General features: G+C 33.2%; 2 protein-coding genes across 8 annotated transcripts; both read left to right on the forward strand.

The window, feature by feature from the left end:
* The first annotated feature begins 1,994 nt into the window (after window positions 1-1,994).
* LOC147383110 (F-box protein At3g07870-like) lies at window positions 1,995-5,269 on the forward strand. Of its 6 annotated transcripts, none has more exons than XR_015173474.1 (3): window positions 1,995-3,260; window positions 4,700-4,814; window positions 4,924-5,269. XR_015173474.1 is itself a non-coding variant. In XM_086428006.1 (2 exons), the coding sequence occupies exon 1, from the start codon at window positions 2,043-2,045 to the stop codon at window positions 3,183-3,185; it is 1,143 nt and encodes a 380-aa protein (XP_086284132.1). In that variant the 5' UTR covers window positions 1,995-2,042; the 3' UTR covers window positions 3,186-3,234; window positions 4,700-4,917. The 6 variants fall into 6 exon arrangements, 2 of the variants coding, with proteins under 2 accessions (XP_086284132.1, XP_086284130.1); XR_015173472.1 differs by having other exon boundaries at window positions 1,995-3,234; XR_015173473.1 differs by lacking the exon at window positions 4,700-4,814.
* Window positions 5,270-7,641: 2,372 nt separating this feature from the next.
* Window positions 7,642-11,394, forward strand: LOC147383111 (F-box protein At3g07870-like). Of its 2 annotated transcripts, XM_086428008.1 has the most exons (3): window positions 7,642-7,898; window positions 8,190-8,923; window positions 11,144-11,394. In XM_086428008.1, exons 1-2 carry the CDS (start codon window positions 7,783-7,785, stop codon window positions 8,884-8,886), a joined length of 813 nt encoding a protein of 270 aa, XP_086284134.1. In that variant the 5' UTR covers window positions 7,642-7,782; the 3' UTR covers window positions 8,887-8,923; window positions 11,144-11,394. The 2 variants fall into 2 exon arrangements, with proteins under 2 accessions (XP_086284134.1, XP_086284133.1); XM_086428007.1 differs by having other exon boundaries at window positions 7,644-8,923.
* Window positions 11,395-19,336: the final 7,942 nt, after the last annotated feature.

The raw sequence follows: 19,336 nt of genomic DNA on the forward strand, positions 1-19,336 counted from the left end.
TTACATTGGTGGGGTTTTCATAATTCATTAGAAATTGATTCTATAATCTCTATCAATTTGAGAGATGAAAAGCTCCGATTGGTTCGGCCTCCTCCCATTGTTGTTGCAAGAATCAATATTGTATTTGTTGGGAGGATGTCTTTCTCTGGTTAATGATTATTGTTTGAAATATTCCGGGGTATGGGTAATTCTACTAAAAGGCATATCACAAACAATTCAATGGATAGCGAAATAAAAATATTGGGCATTCAAAAGGATGGAAAAATTTTAATCGAGTGCGCTGGTAGGGCATTATCTTCCTATGATGACCCTCAAACATGGTTTTAAAACTTGGTTTCGTGTCTCGTCTTGTCTAGGCTTGATACTAAGTCGTCTCGGACGAGTTTCCTGATACGTTTGAGACATCTTGTTCAAAAAAAAAAAAAAAAAAAAAAATCTGAAGATGAGGTATTAAATCTCGAACAAAAAAGTGACTTGTGAGTTAGTCTCATTAAGCTCTGATATCGAGTTAACTCAGACAATATGTTTTAATCTCGGACGAATTTTAAAACCATGCCCTCAAAGTAATAGGTTCTAAGGATATAATTCTTGGGCTCTTCTCTTAAAAATTTCCAAGAATTTCCTTATGTGACAAGAATATGTTTTAATGTTATGTTAGCATTTTTTGTCAAAAAGAATATGTTGGTTAGGACTAAACATACTATATTTAATAATGAATTATGCATAATATATATTAAAAAATAATTTAATGATGAAATAATATTATTCCATTTCAATAAATAAATAAAAATAAATCTACAACGAAAAGCTTTGGTTTTGGTATCCAGATTAAAAATATTCTATCCTTTGAGGTAAAGAAAATATCCTCCCCTTTTGGACCTATTGTGAGTGAGGAGGAACATACCAACTTGAATGGAGGAATGAAATTATAGTTGGATTTTTTAAAAGACATTAACAGTCATAAATACATGAATGGTTACAAAAATGGACAATTCAGACATTTATAATCATTAACTCACGCTTTAATAAAAAGAGTCGTGCTTGAGTGACTTTGATGCACACATTGTTGATGTGGAGGTGCGCAGAGAAAGCTTCTAGGATTCTCCATACAACTTCACATCAATAATGTGTGAATCAATGTCATTTCAACATTTTCTTAATAAAAATTTCTAAATCATTAAAAAAAAAAAAAAAAAAAAAAAATCTCTAAATGACGTTGTTAGGGGATTGATTTATGAGTAGTATTAAAATCACCCCAATTATTACCAAGGGTAACCCACATTATAGTCAAATTATTTTGCCTTATATGAGTTATAATAATTTCGAAATGAACTGATTTTTGGTGAGATCAACTTCACCAAAAATCAACCTATTTCGAATCTTTTAGCCCATCAAAATAAGATTATTGAATAATAAGTCGTTCATTTTTTTTAAAAACTACATTTGATGGGATTAGAAGTTTAGGAATGAACTGATTTTTGATGAGAATGATCTCCTCACTATATAGATCTTCCTCACACAAAAGTCAGCTTATTCTTAACAAATTAGACGGAAAAAAAATAAAAATAAAAAAAGTTTATGATGTGGGTGCCCTTGATAATAATTGGGTGCCTTTAACACTACCCTTGGTTTATTGGTTTATATGTCGCCTGACCAATCTTGTCAGGATAAGATCAGAACCCTGTGAAATGGGTTTTTTTTTTTATTGGATCTCAAAATGGGCCGAGTTAATAAATGTCTGCTGAGTCAATCGGATTAAATTATTTTAGAGGGTTACTATTGCCGCACCAAATTTTGCTGTTAAATCATGAAAAATTAGAACATATCTTGGGTGGCATTAGCAAAAGTTAGTGTGACAATAGAAGCTCTCTTATTTTAATAGAAATATTTGACTGATAATCTACTAATTACTCTTTATTTTATATTAAAAATAGGTCAGGACTCAGGATCAAGCGAGTTAACTCAGGGTATATATTAGAGCTTGTTCTTATTTCAACACGACTAGATAGTAGATACAGAGAGACAGAGAGAGAGAGAGAGAGATGGAAGAAACCCTAACCATAAAGAAAAAACCAGAGAGGAAAATGGAAGACCTCTCATCAGAAGTGATCCAAGAAATCCTCTCAAGACTACCCATCAACTCTCTATTTGAAAGCAGGTGCGTATGCTCAACCTGGCGAAATGTATCTAATGAACCTCTTTTTGCTAACATGCACTTCGCCCAATCTTCTCAAAACCAAAACTCTGGTCTCATTCTTCAATCCTTCAAATCCGAATTGTACGCTATACAAGACTGTGAGACTTGCGATATAGCCCTTAAACTCAGTAATTTACCTTTTAAATCTTGGCTCCCCAATTTCAAGTTAATTGGTTCTTTTAATGGATTTATTTGCTTGGTAGATGTTAATCGTGAATATCGAAGCATATTTATATGTAATCCTGTAACTGGAGAGTACATCAAGTTACCCGATAATGCCACATTTGGTAAGGTTAATGGTGTTTTGTTCGGATTCGGTTTCGATCCTGAAAATAAACAACACAAGGTGGTAAGAGTGAGATTTGTTGGCAATGGAGTTAGATTTGTTGGCAATGGTGGAACGTTAGAGGTTGAGGTACATACCCTTGGCACTGATTCTTGGAGAAGTATTGGTGTTTTGTCAAATACAAGTATGTATCTAGAATATTATGGTGTTTTAGTTGAAGCAAATTTACATTGGTTGGGTTTTCGTGGTTTATTAAAAGTTGGTTCTATAGTGTCCGTCAACTTGAGAGATGAAAAGCTCCGATTGATTCAGCCTCCTCCCTTTGTTGTTGGAATGAACAAAGGTAATATACATTTGGGATCATTGGGAGGTTGTCTTTCTTTGGTTGATGATCGTTTTTGGGAACATTTCGAGATATGGGTAATGAAGGATTATGGTGTGACGGAGTCTTGGAACAAAGTTTTCAACATCAGAAGGCATATTGCACTCGATAAAACTGAGAGAGTAATTAAAATTGTGGGCGTGCAAAAAGATGGCAAAATTCTATTCGCATGTGCTAATATGGCATTGTTTTCTTATGACCCTCAAAGCACCGAGATTAAGGATCTTATAATTCCTGGGCTTCCAAATTTTTTCAAAGTATTTCCTTATGTGCCAACCCTTGTTTCGCTCAAGGATGCTTGTGTGCCGGAGAGGCATTGACGAGGAGATTAAGATGGAAATATAAAGAAAGGACGAAAGATTGGATAAGGTAAAAAATGAACTAACGAAATCTAGGTATGGTTAAATTATCTTTCTGTCAAAACCCGTTATAGTATTTTCATAGATGTTTTAAATACCTTGGAGCATTATATCTTTCCTTAATAATTCTATTTATACTAAAAGGCCCTTAACATGTCTATTTGCATGCATACTTGTATGTTACATAGCTGTTCAATTTCATTTCTTGGTGATTTTTCCAGTTGTGCACTGCATTATCATAGATTATCATATTTCTTGTCATTGCCACTTGTTTGGGATGAGTGAGTGAGGTGAAATTCAGATTGAAAACAGAGAATTTGTTAGCCATGTTGTGAATCCTTGTTATGGATCACCAAATCCTCAAATCTGTTGGACTCCCTTTGGTTTTGGAGTTAGATATGAAATGAGGAAGCTGCCTCCATCATGCAGAGTATCTGTGGGTTGGGGCCAGAAAAATTAGTTGCTTCATGTTTAAGAGTCCATTTTTTTTTCTTTTTCTTTCAATTGAAAGGCTAGGCTGGTGTTGGAGTGCTTGATTTGATTAGAAGAGGTCCCATTGGCCATGATACTTCAGTCAATGCTTTTAGAAGCATGTGAGGACAACGCCTTGAGGCACACCTCAGGATGAAGCTCATTCACAATGCTTGAGGCGTGCCTAAGGTTGAAATAGAAAAGCAGCTAAGGTTTTATGCCTCAAACCAAGGTGTACGCCTGATGTTAATTTGTTTATTAGTAACATGTTTCTTTCTCTATTCTTCTTATTATTTTTTTCTTCTTTACTTGATTTACTTCTTTCATTATTTTTTGCTAACTAAGTAAAAATTTATATGTATCTTCTTTGCTTCTATTTCTTAGTTGTGCTAGCATGCAACATAATTGGAGCACTTAGAAATGAATCCAAATAGAAAATAGTAATATATGCAAAGAAAATCATTAAGTTGAATAGAATTGATTTGTAAACAATTTTTTGTACTATTTAGCATTAGACCCATAACTCAGTTGGTTTGACATGTTGCTAAAAAACTCTGAGGTTGTGGGTTCAAGTCCAACTTACCCATAAAAAAAAATGGAGGAAGTTATTAAAAAAGTAATATTTAATTGTATTTTTGCAATAAATATAAATTAGTTATCTATTGTAGAAACTTCTGACTTTTCAAATACAAAATATTGTTATTTTGCTAAAATATAAAATAATATTTTATATTATTATTTATTGCAATGAATTAACACTAATAATTCGAATACGTGGATTTGAAATTTGGAAATACACAACACAAATCAAAGAAAGAAAAAGAAATACATAGTGGCTATTCTACTTTTTAATTTTTTTTAAATTAATTATTTTGAATATTGCATTATTTATTTAAAAATATCATGCATGTGAGGCTTATACCTTGATGTGTTTGCCAGTAGAACACCTTGCCTCATGCCTAGTGTTTGAAAATATTGATATCAGTTGGATAACCTTGTTCTAGGCTTTGAAAAATGCTACAAATGGCAACTTTGATTGCTGGAGACATCATTAGGAGATTCCACTACCTTTTTAATAGGACTGCAGTTATTGCCTTGTCATGTATATGGTAGTCAGAGGTACATAAAATATGGTATCTACATTAGCGTCTTTAGCTTAATTAAGTCTTGAAAGTTTAATCAGTTATTTCATTATTACTAAGAACAAACCATTGATTATGTGATGCAGGCAGCTTCTGTTTCATGACACAATTGATATGATGTCGATATAGAGGATATTGTTTCAATGTGACAACATTTTTATTTTATTTAATTTTCCCATCTTTTTCTGTCATAATGTTATTCCATTTTCATGTATAGAAGAAATGGCAGTTGATATGGTGTAAAGATGAGTCAACTCTAATTGTGATTAAGAACGTTAGCCAAGAGCATTAGGAGGCTTAGACTCCCTTTGATGTAACCTGAATTGGAGTTTAAGGTATTGGTAGGGCTGATATAGTTGCAAGCAATATGTAATGAACACTGTTGAAGTATCAGAGTAAGTTGAATATAACTGGTCGTGGACTCGAGTTTCACTAGGGTGTTTGAAAGAAAGAGAGGAAGGCAAGATCAAAATTCTCAAGAAAAGAGAACTTGCATGAATGGCAAGAATGAACCGGCATGGGTGACTCAGTGGCCCGATGCATGTAATTTGTGGGTGTTGGCGTGCATCCAAAGGAATATGTGCGTATGCGCCCACGATTTACATTCCAATGGCATAGGTCAAAAAAATTCTCTGCAACTACTACCCAGCCTATTTCGTATCATTCACAAACCCGTGAAGTCGATACATTGGCTATATCTTCTAGTTACCAGATCTGACTGCGTTTAGCTCTTGTTTTTGTGATGGATTTCAAAATATTGTCGGAGTAATCTTGGTTGTCAAACGAGACGACGTGCAAGATTATTCACAATCAATCGTCACATAGGTTTGAAACAATGGCGATGAGTGCTTTCAATGTATTTCTCAATTCAGGGCTTGTTTGCTTCCGGAGTTGTCTGATTTTGATTGTCTTAGGTTTGAATCGATTTACCTGATCTGACATTGATAATTCAGGGAAGAAGCTTTATTAGATGAGCGTCCATATGGAGAACAATAGCAGCAATTTTCTTTTATTTTTGAACATGACATGAGCCACTTTGGATCAATTTTATCCAGAAGTCCTGGATGGGCAGCATCTATTGCAGGAGGATTAAGAAATTAAAAAGGATTACTACTGCAAAGGATAAAGGATAACATGAACTGATTAGCTCAAATACTCCATAGACATCTGACCTGATTATATCCATTAGTTGATTTGGATTCATATTTTTATCCTCATGTAATCCCTATTATGCTCCCCCCACAAAAGAAATATTGAGTAACAAAAAGCAACGAAGGTAATTTTTATTCAAGTCTGAGTGTGATGGGCTGCTGACAAAATAAATTAAGCCTCTATTGGAGCTGAATCCACTATGCTTCTCTTTAATCAGCAGCAGTTTAAAACTTCGCTTCAAAACTTTTGTAGTGCAAGTGTCACACCCTCGCCATTGCACCACTGGTTGGACATGTGGCTTCAGATGTGTGTGTGGCATGTGAGTTTGAGGCACATGACTTCGGGGTGGAATGGCAGGAAGGGGAGTAAAACTTAGTCCCACGTTGGTTAAGAATTGTCTTGGTCTCGGGTTGATAAGTGAGGGTTGGTACTTAACTTGTAACAAGGTTTTTTGGGTGTAAAAAGCATAGAAACAAAATTGTGCAGGTCATACGACCTAAAGCGGGCAATATCATCACTGTTATCACTTTTATCAGAACAACAGTGATAAGTGGATCCCGCCCTTGCAACACATGATCCTAACCATATAAGCATAAAATCCAATGGTTGAGGATTATCCTCGAGATTTTATTTATTTATTTGGAAACATGTAAATCCCAACAATTGGATTTCTTGTTGGGTCAATGTGTTGAATAGACGAAATTCTGAGTCCGGTATAGTATTCATTTTAATTTTCAAAACATGTTTTTTCAATGACTTAGTCACTTTTATAATCAGTGAATTTGCTAATAAAATATCAGGGAACTAGTTGTTACTTGCAATCTGGTTGGTAATTTATCAGTGAATTTGTTGATTATAAAAGTGATAAATCCACTGAAAAAACATATTTTGAAAATTAAAATGACTAGTGTGCCAGAACCAAAATTTTGTCACAAGTTGCACGCATTTGGGAAATTTCTCTTTCTTGTTTATACAGTTTCAATCATGTGCTTTCCCATGAGACAATCTTCATGAGTTATCGGAGTCAAACTCATAAATTATGAGAGTTGCTATTGGCACCCCAACTTTTACTTATCACACCCTGATTTCTTAAATTATTTATCACATCCCAATTATAGATTAAAACACAATATTCAAAGGGTGAATATCCGAATTGTGCATTGAATATGCCGAAATTTCGATTTTCACATACTGTTCATTTTAATTTCCAAAACATGCACATGAGTGCATTGTCCGCTTTTTATGCATCTAAGAATTTGTAAGTTTCTCACTTTTAAACTTATGAGTTCATAGATGCATAAAGGTGAAAAATGTATGTGTATGTTTTCGTAAATAAAATAAACAGTGTACCAAAACGGTAATTAGACCAAAAGTCTTGCATGTTTTTGTTAATATTTTCTATTCAAACATTACAAAATATTATAACACTCATTAAAACAATTTCAGTAGTCCATTAGCATTGCTATTAGGCTCATAAAAAATCCTAAACTAAAAGAAAAAAGAAATCTAATTAAAAAAAAAAAAAAAAAAAGAGAGATATATTGGCAGCTCAACTTTTACTTATTCTCAATTATTCCTTTTATTTTAATTTGGAGTGTAATAAATAAACGTTGGGTGCCAATAGTAGCTCTCTAAAATGGGGAGCGAGTCAACTCGGTATCCAAGAAATGGAGACCGGACAAACAGCAAGAAAGCAAATCAGACTAGGGTTTCCTCACCACCACCACTAGTGAAGAAATTGTTCTTATTTCCATTACCAACGACGCCATCCCCACAATAACGAACACATAGACATGGAAGAAACCCTAACTCTAAAGAGGAAACCAGTGATAACGATGGAGGACCTCTCACCAGAAGTGATCCAAGAAATCCTCTCAAGATTACCCATCAAATCTCTACTTGGAAGCAGGTGCGTATGTTCAACCTGGCGCAATTTAGTTAATGAACCTCGTTTTGCTAACATGCACTTCTCTCAAGTTTCTCAAAACCAAAACCCTGGTCTCATCCTTCAAACCTTGAAATCCGAATTGTACGTTATACCAGACTGTGATACTTGTGATGTAGCAATCCGACTCTGTAATTTACCGTTTGAATCTTGCCTCCCCGTGTTCAAATTAATCGGTTCTTGTAATGGGTTTCTTTGCTTAGCGGATGTTAATCGTTATTATCGAAGCATAATTATATATAATCCTGTGACCAGAGAGTACATGAAGGTACCCGAGAATCCAAGCTTTGGTAATGTTAATAGTATTTTCTTCGGGTTCGGTTTCGATCCTGAAAGGAAAGAATACAAGGTGGTAAGAACGAGAAATTCCTTGCATATGTCGTTGGAAATTGAGGTGCATACCCTTGGCACAGATTCTTGGAGAACTATTGGACAACATAATACAGGTGGGTATATGGGACGACCGGGTGTTTTAGTTGATGGACATTTACATTGGTGGAGTGTTCATGGTTCTTTTAGAGTTGAATCTATAATCTCTATCAATGTGAGAGATGAAAAAATCCGGTTGATTCAGCCTCCTCTCTCTATTGTTGGGAAGAGTCAGTGTAATATTCATTTTGGATCATTGGGAGGGCGTCTTTGTATGGTTGATGAAACTTTTAGGAGACATGCTGAGGTATGGGTAATGAAGGATTATGGCATGGTAGAGTCTTGGACTAAAGAGTTTGTTATTCAAAGTGGTTCATTTGGAAGATCAATACAAACATTGGGCATACAAAAGGATGGAAAAATTCTAGTGGAGTGTGCTAATAAGGGATTGTTTACTTATGACCCTCGAAGTTCAAGGCTTAAAGATCTTAGAATTCCTGGGCTTCCAAATTTTTTTGTAACATTGCCTTATGTGGGAAGCCTTGTTTCATTCAAGGAGGCTTTCGTATCGGAGAAGCCGTGAAGAGAAGATGAAAATGGAAGGAAGAACGATTGGAAAGGTAAAAACTGAACTATCATTTTCTAGACATGTTTAATAATCCTTTTGTTCAAAATCATTTACTGCAAAAATAGTCGTAATAGTATTTTTGTAAATGTTTTAAATACATTGGAGCATTATATCATGGCTATTGCATGCATAATTGTATTATTATAGCTCTTCAATATCATTTCTTGGGTGCTTTTTCTGGTTGTGCACTTTATTATCATAGATGAGCATCTATTTTTTCCTGAGTACTAGGTTTGTTTTTGGGCTTTATTTCCAAGTACTAGGAAGAAAAATTTGGGGTTTTGCCTAAAGGTTGAAGACGAGTGCATTTGGGCATTTGGGTCTTCTTCCATTACTCTGTCAAGAAGACTTAGGTCAAGGGAGGCATGTCCTCAGTTTCAAAACACAGGGGGGTATCTATAATATTCTCCAACATGTGTGTGCTGGGGGTGGGGTGGGGTGTAGGGAGGCATGACTAAATCACTCAAAATAAAACAAGAGAACACTATCTGAAATGGTTTGGGTATGTCGAATGATGAACACACAAGTGAGGAGTGATTTGGTGTATGTTGAGGAATCTGAAATGCAAAAAAGATATTAAAAAATAAAATTGATAGATGACATTAATAGGAAGATATATCAAAGAATTTGCATAAATTGGAGTTATGGTTCATGAAAGAAATATATAATTACTGTTGATGTCTGGTGATAATCATTAGATCAGACAAAGATTCTTGCTCATTGCTTAAGATTGTCATGCATTTAGAAAGGACTTCGAGTATAAATTGGATGATAACTCTGTTAGCCATATGTTAGTTGTGCTGCTTCCATGGAATTACGAGACATTTAAAATTGATTACAATAGCCAAGTACAAAAATAGAAAGTAACGTGAGGTGTGATGGCATGTATTGAACCAGGATTTCTTGTTTAGACCTTGTGTGCTAAGCTGTCAAATCAATGGCAGCCACATAAATAAGCTTGAGATACGCCTCTAAAACATTATTATACTTACCAATAAACCTTAAAAAATTATTACATTATTTATAAGTCCCTTGTCAATTAAAGGAGATTTTCCAAAACTGCAATGTTTCTAGAGTAAGTCCAGCCTTACTAACTTGGTAAGATTTCAAATCATACTAAGGGTTGTTAAGTTTACCTTGTGGCATCCGAAAACATGATCCAATGCCACAAGATGTAGAGGAAAATATTATATGAACTTAAAGAAAAAGGATTATCTAGACTCTAGTGAGTTTGGGAAGAAAGATTAAGGTTAGTGGCTAGGAGTTGAAGATGAGGCGCACCTTTGTCCTTTTTTAAGTCTTCAAGTGAAGATCAAGGTCAAGGGTATTCCCAAAAAAATGGGGAGATATGGCTTAATCACCTTAAATAATAAAATAAAAAGGAAAATAGAGGAATTCAAGGTTGATTCAAGGCTGGTCATTGAAACTGTTGAGTTTAAGTAAGTAATCCTTCCTAGTAATAGGTTTTTAAAATTTCGTTTGGGTTAATTAATTGTGAATGAGACACTTAATCAAAGAAATGATGATTAATCTTTAGGGTTTATGCTTATCTTTCAATAACTAGTTGGTGAATTATTTGATGTGTTGTTTGTGAAATGTATTTTAGTGTATTATGTATTGTTAGGTTGAATTGTGGATGGTTTTTTAGGTTTGAAGGGTTATGTATAAGTTGAAATTATTGTTAACAAACTTACACGTGATAGAAATTGTGTTTTTGCTGTTGAGAACTTGGCATAGTTGTCTATGAATTGAAGTTACTGTTAATAAAGTTAGAACTGGATGCGATAAAAGGTCTTTTTAATAGTTTAGTGTTGGTTGGAAACTTATGATTTTATGATCGTTTGGACTATTGATCAGTGATTTGACTTGGAAATTTTTAGCAAACTTGTCTAACCGAGAGCCTGTTGTTGGTTTACCAATTCAGATTGCAACTAGGAGTTGGTGCATTATTATCAGTGATTTTGGCTTCATGTTAATGGTTATTGTGATTAAGAGTTCTATTTAGAAACTTGGATTTTGAAATTCTAATTTTCACACTTTTGTTTACGAATTCAATTTCACCATCTTGAATATGAAGTTTTGTATTTGACTTTACAAGTTTTAACCAAAATCCAACATAATATGATTTCTTTTAACTTTGCATGTTCTCATTGATTGTTAAATCTTATTATGTGCTTGGCTTTCCCAAAGCTTACCCTTTAACTCATGGCAGAGGAATTGGTTGCAGTTGATGTGGAATAAGGATTGTAGCAGGTGCAGAACGTAATATCATTGAAAATCTTTGAAGAACTAATGTAGAAATTTATATGTAGATGTTCCGTATTGTGAATCTGGCTTATAATGTATATATATTTAAATATAAAATATATACAAATTGAGGTCAACTCAATTTGTATATATATTTGACTTGTAATTTATATGTATATATATTTTGCTTTTAATGTAACTTGAATATCAGAGTCATCCATCTCAGTTTATTTGAATAGTTTACTCCTAAATTGAGGCCAAGTCATGTGTCCGATGGTTTTCTTTTCTTCACTCATTTATACTAAGGTTTGACATTACAGAATCAAAGGCTTAGTTGCTATGCCTACCACTTTATCACCAAGAATGTGTTGAAAGTCTTCAAATTTTTATGCATTAAGGACCCATCTTTCAGGATTTTCACCTTCGAATTTTGATCAATCAAGCTTCAATGAGAAATTATGGATCGATTTTCAAATTGGAGCCACCTCTTTCTTCAAAAGGCCCTCGAACTATTTGGCATGGACTTCCTTTTTTTTAATTAAAATTTAAAATTTCAGTTTTGGGGGGTTATTTTGAATAAAATCAAAATTTCAACGTTAATTCATCAACAAAAGATACCTAATCTTGCATTTCGCATGGGAGTAGTCCTAATATCATCCATTTTGCACAAGATATTGCTAAAATTTTCATATTTTTTAAAGTTTGGAGTCTGGAAAAACCTAAATTGTCATTTGATGTGGAGGCAAATCTAATATGTTGTATTTTATAACCAGTATTATAAAAAAATCCTAACATGATTCTAAGAATCAATTAATGGGGTAATTTAGTAAAGCCTCCCTACAAAATTGGCGCAATTCGGTCTAAAATTTTGATTTAACAATTTCAGTGTAAAATGTTGTTTTGAAAAAAAAAAAAAAAAAAATTTCATTGTTAATTATTGTGTGTGTGTGGGGGGGGGGGGGGGGGGGGGGGGGGTTTGGAATATGGCAAAATTTTGATTGTTGAAAATTTGAGCAAAATTTTGATTGTTGAAAATTTGAGTTCTATTTGATTTTGAATTGCAAAAATTCAGTTAAAAATTCGATAACTGGAAATAAGCAGCATATGCTTCTTACGTGTGTCATCCATTTCATTCAAAATATTCAACCATGTGATAGTGATGGTAATAATGATGGTGGTGATAATGAGAATATTAAGATTATTATTCCCTTGATTTTTAAAAGAAGATCAAAGTCAAGGGACAAATCATCAATTTGAAAAATTAAACGATAATATCAAATACATGTAGAGGGTCATGTCATTATTTTTTTAATGATAAAAGAGACATTTGTCATGTAAAAAGGTGGATTCTTCCAAAAATTTGAAGAATGGCCGTTTTAAAGTTGATTTGTGTTATACACGTCACAACTTACAAGTTTACACTTTATAACATACAATAAGTTATAGTAGTATTTTTTTTCTACTAAATTTGTAAAAAGCATACTTTATTTTTTTCAAATTTAAAATCCGTGTGTAGACACCCCAATTTGTATGAACCTATTAGAAATTTTCGAAAATTTCAAGAGGATTTCAATTAAAAGTCTAAAACCCTTCAATGGGCCCACATTGCATAAAAATTATTACTTGGCACATTTCCTTGCGCATACATGCATACATATATCATCTAACATGACCTTTTGTTGATCAGGAGGTCCACATTGCGTGTTGCCTCCCACTCTTTTTTAACTGTTACGACTTGAGAGAGAGAAAGAGAGAGTGACTTGATATATTATGTTGATTGCACCATCTACCATCGTATGTCCCTCTACATGTTTTATCTAGATCACATAGTATTGTTTTGAGTCCTAATAATATAACTCGCTAGGTGACATACTCAAATGACTCCATGAAGTGGACAAGTTTGGGAATCGTTGATTTGTATGCCTCGGGATATACTTTTTTATGGGAAAATGCAATCATATATCCTGCAGCGTACAAATCTACTATACTCGAACTTGTCACCGTCATGGAGTCATTTGAGTATACTACCTGGTGAGTCATATAATCATGACTATTTTTTTTTATGCGGACATGACGATGTTATGGGGGATTATCAATTGATTGAGTCGGATCCTTAACTCAAATTTGACAAGTATATTGTCAATGGGCTGGGTTTTGGACCAGACTGGCACCAATCCCATCCCAGATCTTTTTTTTCTTGTGTAGCCTGCGTTTCTTCAACATGAGGTACTTCGGAAGACACTTTTAGGCCTGAATGAAAATGTGTGGTCGATAAAAGAAAGTGGTTTTTTGGAAAAATTAGGGAAAACGTCCCATCCATTGGCTCCTGTTTGGACCATGTATGGGTAGTGTTGTTAGGTCTGTTAAGCTATAGATCAAACCAGGATCTAATTCAAGTTTAAGGCTGGGTTTGAGCTTGATTGTTTTGCATGCCCATACCTTATCCCTAATTTCACACCCACCTTCCTAATCATAGACCAACCCAATTTCCTAACCACTCCGTATTAAACCCACTCTCAAACCTAGTCTTAATACCCAAAGTTCATAATCAAAATCCAAACCCAAGTCTAGTACCAAGTCTATTCCATTACACCTCCTCAAAAGATGATACATGTTGATTTCTCATAAGCCCCCAATACCCAATGCTCTAATCTAATTGGAGGGTTAACACCCTTTTGTGAAAATCTAAGAATACCATTTTAAAAAGTGTGATAAAAAAATGTACTTTAGTCTTTGGTAAAAATTTCTAAAGTTGGGAGAACTTCCAATCTTACATTCAAAATATGGGAATCTATAAGTACATATATAGAGTATTTCCGTTAGTCTATTTAAAAAATATACATCTACTATTGCTTTACTAGTTATTTACAAATAAACCAAGGTCTACTTTACCTTTACACATGTCATTCTTCTACTCACTCTCTCAAAAGTACTTTTTATTTTCTTATCTCTATTTACAAAAAAAAAAAAATCAAAAATAAAAAAATGCTTTAAGATTTCTTCATAAATTCCACTTTTACCTTCATACAAATGAAAATTTTAAAAATAAATAACCTAAATCTCATGTCCATTCTTTTTAGTTTTAAGGTTTGACCACTTTATCCCCAAAAATTCTCCAAAAACTCTACAAATACCCTCACTTTCTATGAGCAATTTATGCTATTAAGCCCCCATCTCTCAACCTAAAACTCTACTCCATCTTTCATATCCTAACCTTTAACTCAACAACTTTCATTTTCTTTAACCATTTACCCTCAACTTCATTACTCAACCCTCAATTTCATCTCTCAATGCTCAAGGTCATTTAAGACCATCAAGGGACAAGGTGGGTTAGGATCTAATTATTTTTAAGTTTGCATATTCTTCTTTTACCCCCTTTTTTTTTTTCTTTTTAAAAATCTTTATGATGTAATGGAGAATCCTCCTTCATCTTGAGTAGATTGAAGCTCAACCATGAGTATGGAATACTTGAGGCGGTTTAATTGAAAGCATGGAAGGCTTGAGGCGGTTTAATTGAAAGCATGGAAGTTGAAGCATTTTTTAACACATTTTCCTTTCATGCATTATAATGTACACTATGCACACATATTACACATGTTTGGCCATAATGAAGAAATGTGTAACTCTCTTAATGAGGTTAAAGCACTAAGTTTCTAGCAAAGCATGCATGCATCAAAGTCATGTCTCTAAGGAAACTTCATCCATGAATTTTTTTAAAATCCTAAACCAACATTTCAACTCATGTAAAATGTGATGATGCCATGAGATATCCTCTTCCATAGTATATTCCCATGTTAATACTAATATTAAACCCTTTCAAAGAGGAACATACTCATTATGTGCACACACCCACTTCATGCATCTCATGCATTTTTGATGTTATGCTAATTATTCAAGAATAAATAAATTTAAAAAGATAACCACCTTAGGTGGAGAGAATAGAGTACCTAACACCTTCCCCATTCTCTAACCGAATCCCCTTACCTAGATCTTATGTAGACCATACCTTTTTCATTAATGAGAGTTACTAAAATGCCATGAAAAATGAATTTTCTGAAAAATTGATTCGAGTGCCTATTCACATCCATTTTTAAAAAAGAATAGTGGCGATTCCAAACAACGTAGCATTAAGGTTCAAAGATGAACATCTCATGTCTACACTGTGAGTTATTCAGAACAATTCAATAATCTGGAGAATAATACTTTCATTGAAAAAAATGAAAAATTTGTGAATTTTTCAAGAATTAAACAAGAGATTGCTAACAAGGATTTGATAGTAAAAAAAAAAAAAATTATCCTTGATTTATGAGAATTGCCATTGGCACTTATTTCACCTCAATTATTGAATTATTTAGGATAAATTATCATTTCGTGTGTCGATATATGCAAAAAATTCCGAGTCAATACATTATTCATATTAATTTTGAAAACATGCATGAATCATTTTTTAGAAAATTCGTTGGTAGGTATTTTTAATTTAAAGTGAAGAACTCGCTGATAAATTGTTAATGAATTTGCCATTAAAAAATAAGGATATTTTGTCTTAAAATTTATAAATGAATTCGTCTCTTTAATACCAACGAATTCATCACTTTAAAATCAAGGATGTTTTGACTTTAACTTTACCAACGAATTCATATTTGTCACTTTAAATTAAAAATACCTGCCAGCAAACTCATTGAAAAATGATTCATGCATGTTTTCAGAATTAATCTGAACAATGTATTGAAACTAGAATTTGAAAAAAAATTGCACACATTTTTGGGAAAAATTCCAACTATTTATCACACCCTAATTGTAAATTAAAATAATTTTTTTTTGAAAAATAATTATAAATTAAAATAAACTCTTCCAACATTACAATCCTTTGGCTCAAATTATAGTCTCAACATTATAACACTATTCAAACAATTTAAGTTGTTATTTACAATTATGATTAGACTTATATATAATCCTGCTTTTATTAGCACCCCAACTTTTACTTAATCTCAACCATTTATATATATATATTTTAATTGGGCCAATAGTAGCTAACCCGAAAACAGATATGCTAGTGAAAAGAGTAATTATAAAAACACCCCGCAAAATTAATAAAGGCAACCCTCACCATAGCCAATTTTTTATTTTTATTTTGTCTTATATGGGTTAAAAGTTTCGAAATAATTAAGCTGATTTTTGACGAGAATGATGTTTATGGTCTGAAGATTATCTTCACAAAAAATCATCTCATTTTGAAATTTCTAACCCCACCAAAACTGATTTATAAAAAAAAAAATGGATGATTTACGATTCTTGAACTTGTTTTGATGGAGTTAAAAGTTTTGGAATGGGCTGATATTTGGCGATGAAGATTTTGATGACGAGATCTTCCTCACAAAAAAAAAAAAAAAAAAAAAATCAGCTCAATAACTTTTAACTCATATAAGACAAAACAATTCCCTTATAGTGTGGGTTGCTGTTATTAATTCATGGGATACTTTTATAATTACCCTTATGAAAACTTTATTATTAATTTCCACTTTCCTAAACGGCCAGAGTCACTTGCCACACTTCCAACACAACGCAAAGATAGAAAAAAACCTAACCCTAACCTTAATTTTCGAACCAGTGAAGACGATAGAAGATCTACCACCAGGTTTGATCCAAGAAATCTTCTCAAGACTACACTTCAAATTTGTACTTGAAAGTAGGTGTGTATGCTCAACCTGGCGTAATTTAGCTAATGAACCTGGTTTTGTACTGTGTTTTTTGCTGTGGGAAGTCGCTGAACGTGCCAAATAGGTTGGTTCTACGTAGCAAACGTGTTTGGCTTACCAAGTTGAAAGTTGGCAGTCAATTAAATTCGATTATTTTTTGCTGAATCAGTTGACTAGCACAAGTTGAATGAATCCCTCGGCTACACAACACCTCTCTCTCTCTCTCTATCGCTTTTACTCTCACTCTCACTCTCACTGTGTATAAGAATAGAAGGTGACACTGGATCACCTCTAAATCCATTCAACAGGTTGCGAGACTCGTGATGTTGCAATTCAACTCTGTAATTTACCATTTAAATCATGGCTTCCTAGATTCAACTTAGTTGGTTCTTGTAATGGATTTATCTGCTTAGCAGATCAATGTTATAGATATCGAAGTATATTTATATGTAATCCTCTAATCGGAGAGTACATGACATGCATAGCTTTTCAATTTCATTTTCTTGAAAATTTATTTGGTCGTGCATGGTGTTATCTTACATGAACATATTTCTCGTCAATGCCACTTGTTTGGTACAAGTCAATGAGGTGAAATTCAGATTAAAAATAAAGAACTCGTTAGCCATGTTGTGAATCTCTTGTCATGGATCACCTATTCCACAAATCTGTTGGACTCCTTCGATTTTGGAGTAAGGGGAATTAAAATCGGGAAGCATTCTCTATTCTACAGAGTATCTGTGGGTTGGGCTTAGAAGAATAAGTTGTTTCCTGTTTAAGCCACCTCATTCAATTGTTTCATGATATGAGGAAGCCTCCATAATTTACTAGTGTTTTGAATTGGTTAAAAATACTCGAGTACTGATTGCTAGACATCAATAGTAGATTTCACTACATATATATGCAAAACACACACACACACACAACTACAAAAAAAGATGGCATTTTTATTAAAATCTTTTGGCAAATTAAGTCTTAGAAAATTTTCAGCTATTTCGTTATTACTACAAGTACACCACAATCGTGTGAATGCAAGCAACTTTTTTGGAAATACGTAAATAGATAAGATGTTTCAATGAAAAGAACATTATTTCCATGGGATGCTTGCTCTTCTAAAATTGCTTGCTTTGTTTGGGTAGCATCCTTGGGCAAAATCTTGACTGTGGATAACGTTATCAAAAGAAGGGTTATTTCGGTTAACTTTTGTGGGCTATGCAAGGAGAATGGCGAGTCCGTAGATCACCTACTCATTTATTGCAAGTGGCCTTAGAGATTTGGTCATATTTTCTAAGGCTTTTTAGAGTAATGTGGTTCCTAGGTCATTTCAGAATTTAATGGAAAGATGGCTAGCCATAAGGTGGGGTTTCTCGGCGTTTAAAGAGAAAGCTTTGGAACATTACTTCTTTTGCAATTTGCTGGAAAATTTGGAAGGAAAAAAAACTTAGGAATTTTCAGGGGAAAGAATCCTCGGTTGAAGGCAGTATTTGTTCTATATTGGGGTCTATCTAATACAGAACACAAATCAAGTCAACGATTAAGGGTTCCAATGAAAAATTTGTAATTATTTAGGTTTTCACTTATTTGGATCTAGATTTATCATTTGAAATTATTTTAGATTAATTAATTATTTAATTTTTTATTTTAGGACTTTAATTTTATGTTTTGGAGACTTATTTTCATGTTTTATTAGTTGGTTTTACTATAATATTTAGAGGCAGTTTATTAACTTTAGTTTATCTTTTATTTACATTTATTAGGGCTGAAAAATTAGGAGAGAAAAAGTTACAAAAATTAGGTTAATTTAGTTGGTATTATAGTGTGACTAGGATTCTTGATTTATTTTCTTTATATAGATTGTATTAGTTTTTATTTATTTATTAATGAATAATGGAATATGATAGATAAAAATTGAGATTGGAGCTTTGATATTCCTATTAATGGTGTGGTGTGAGGCCATTTTGGAGTAAGTCCAATATAACATTATTTTCTTCTAATCTTTAATTTTTTTTTTCTATACTTTTGTATTTCTTGATTTTCTTTTAGTTTCTTGTTCTTGATTTTTTAGAATTCTTGATTTTCTTTTAGTTTCTTGTTCTTGATTTTTTAGAATTTTTGATTTTTGATTATTAAAACCTACAAACATCACCTTTAATTCTTTTCCAAATCTTTAACCTTTAATCATTTTCTTATCCTACAAATCTTTAATCATTTTTATTGGGATTGTGGTCATACCAACAATCATTGTTTTCATTTTACCTTTTGGGATTAACCAATCCTAAACTAAATTCCTCTGTAGACACCCCATTTTTGCATCTGCTTCATTCGACAATTCGTCACCCAGTTATCGTGAATTCCTAATGATGATCGCAAAGAACTCGAAGGCTTGTGAGTACTGTCCCTGATTCATTCCATTTCCACTCTTTTTATCTCCCTTACTCGTTACGACTCGATATAGAAATTTACAC

Source organism: Akebia trifoliata, chromosome 16, assembly GCF_017979445.1.
Source record: "Akebia trifoliata isolate Shusen 1 chromosome 16, ASM1797944v1, whole genome shotgun sequence".
Taxonomy (NCBI): domain Eukaryota; kingdom Viridiplantae; phylum Streptophyta; class Magnoliopsida; order Ranunculales; family Lardizabalaceae; genus Akebia; species Akebia trifoliata.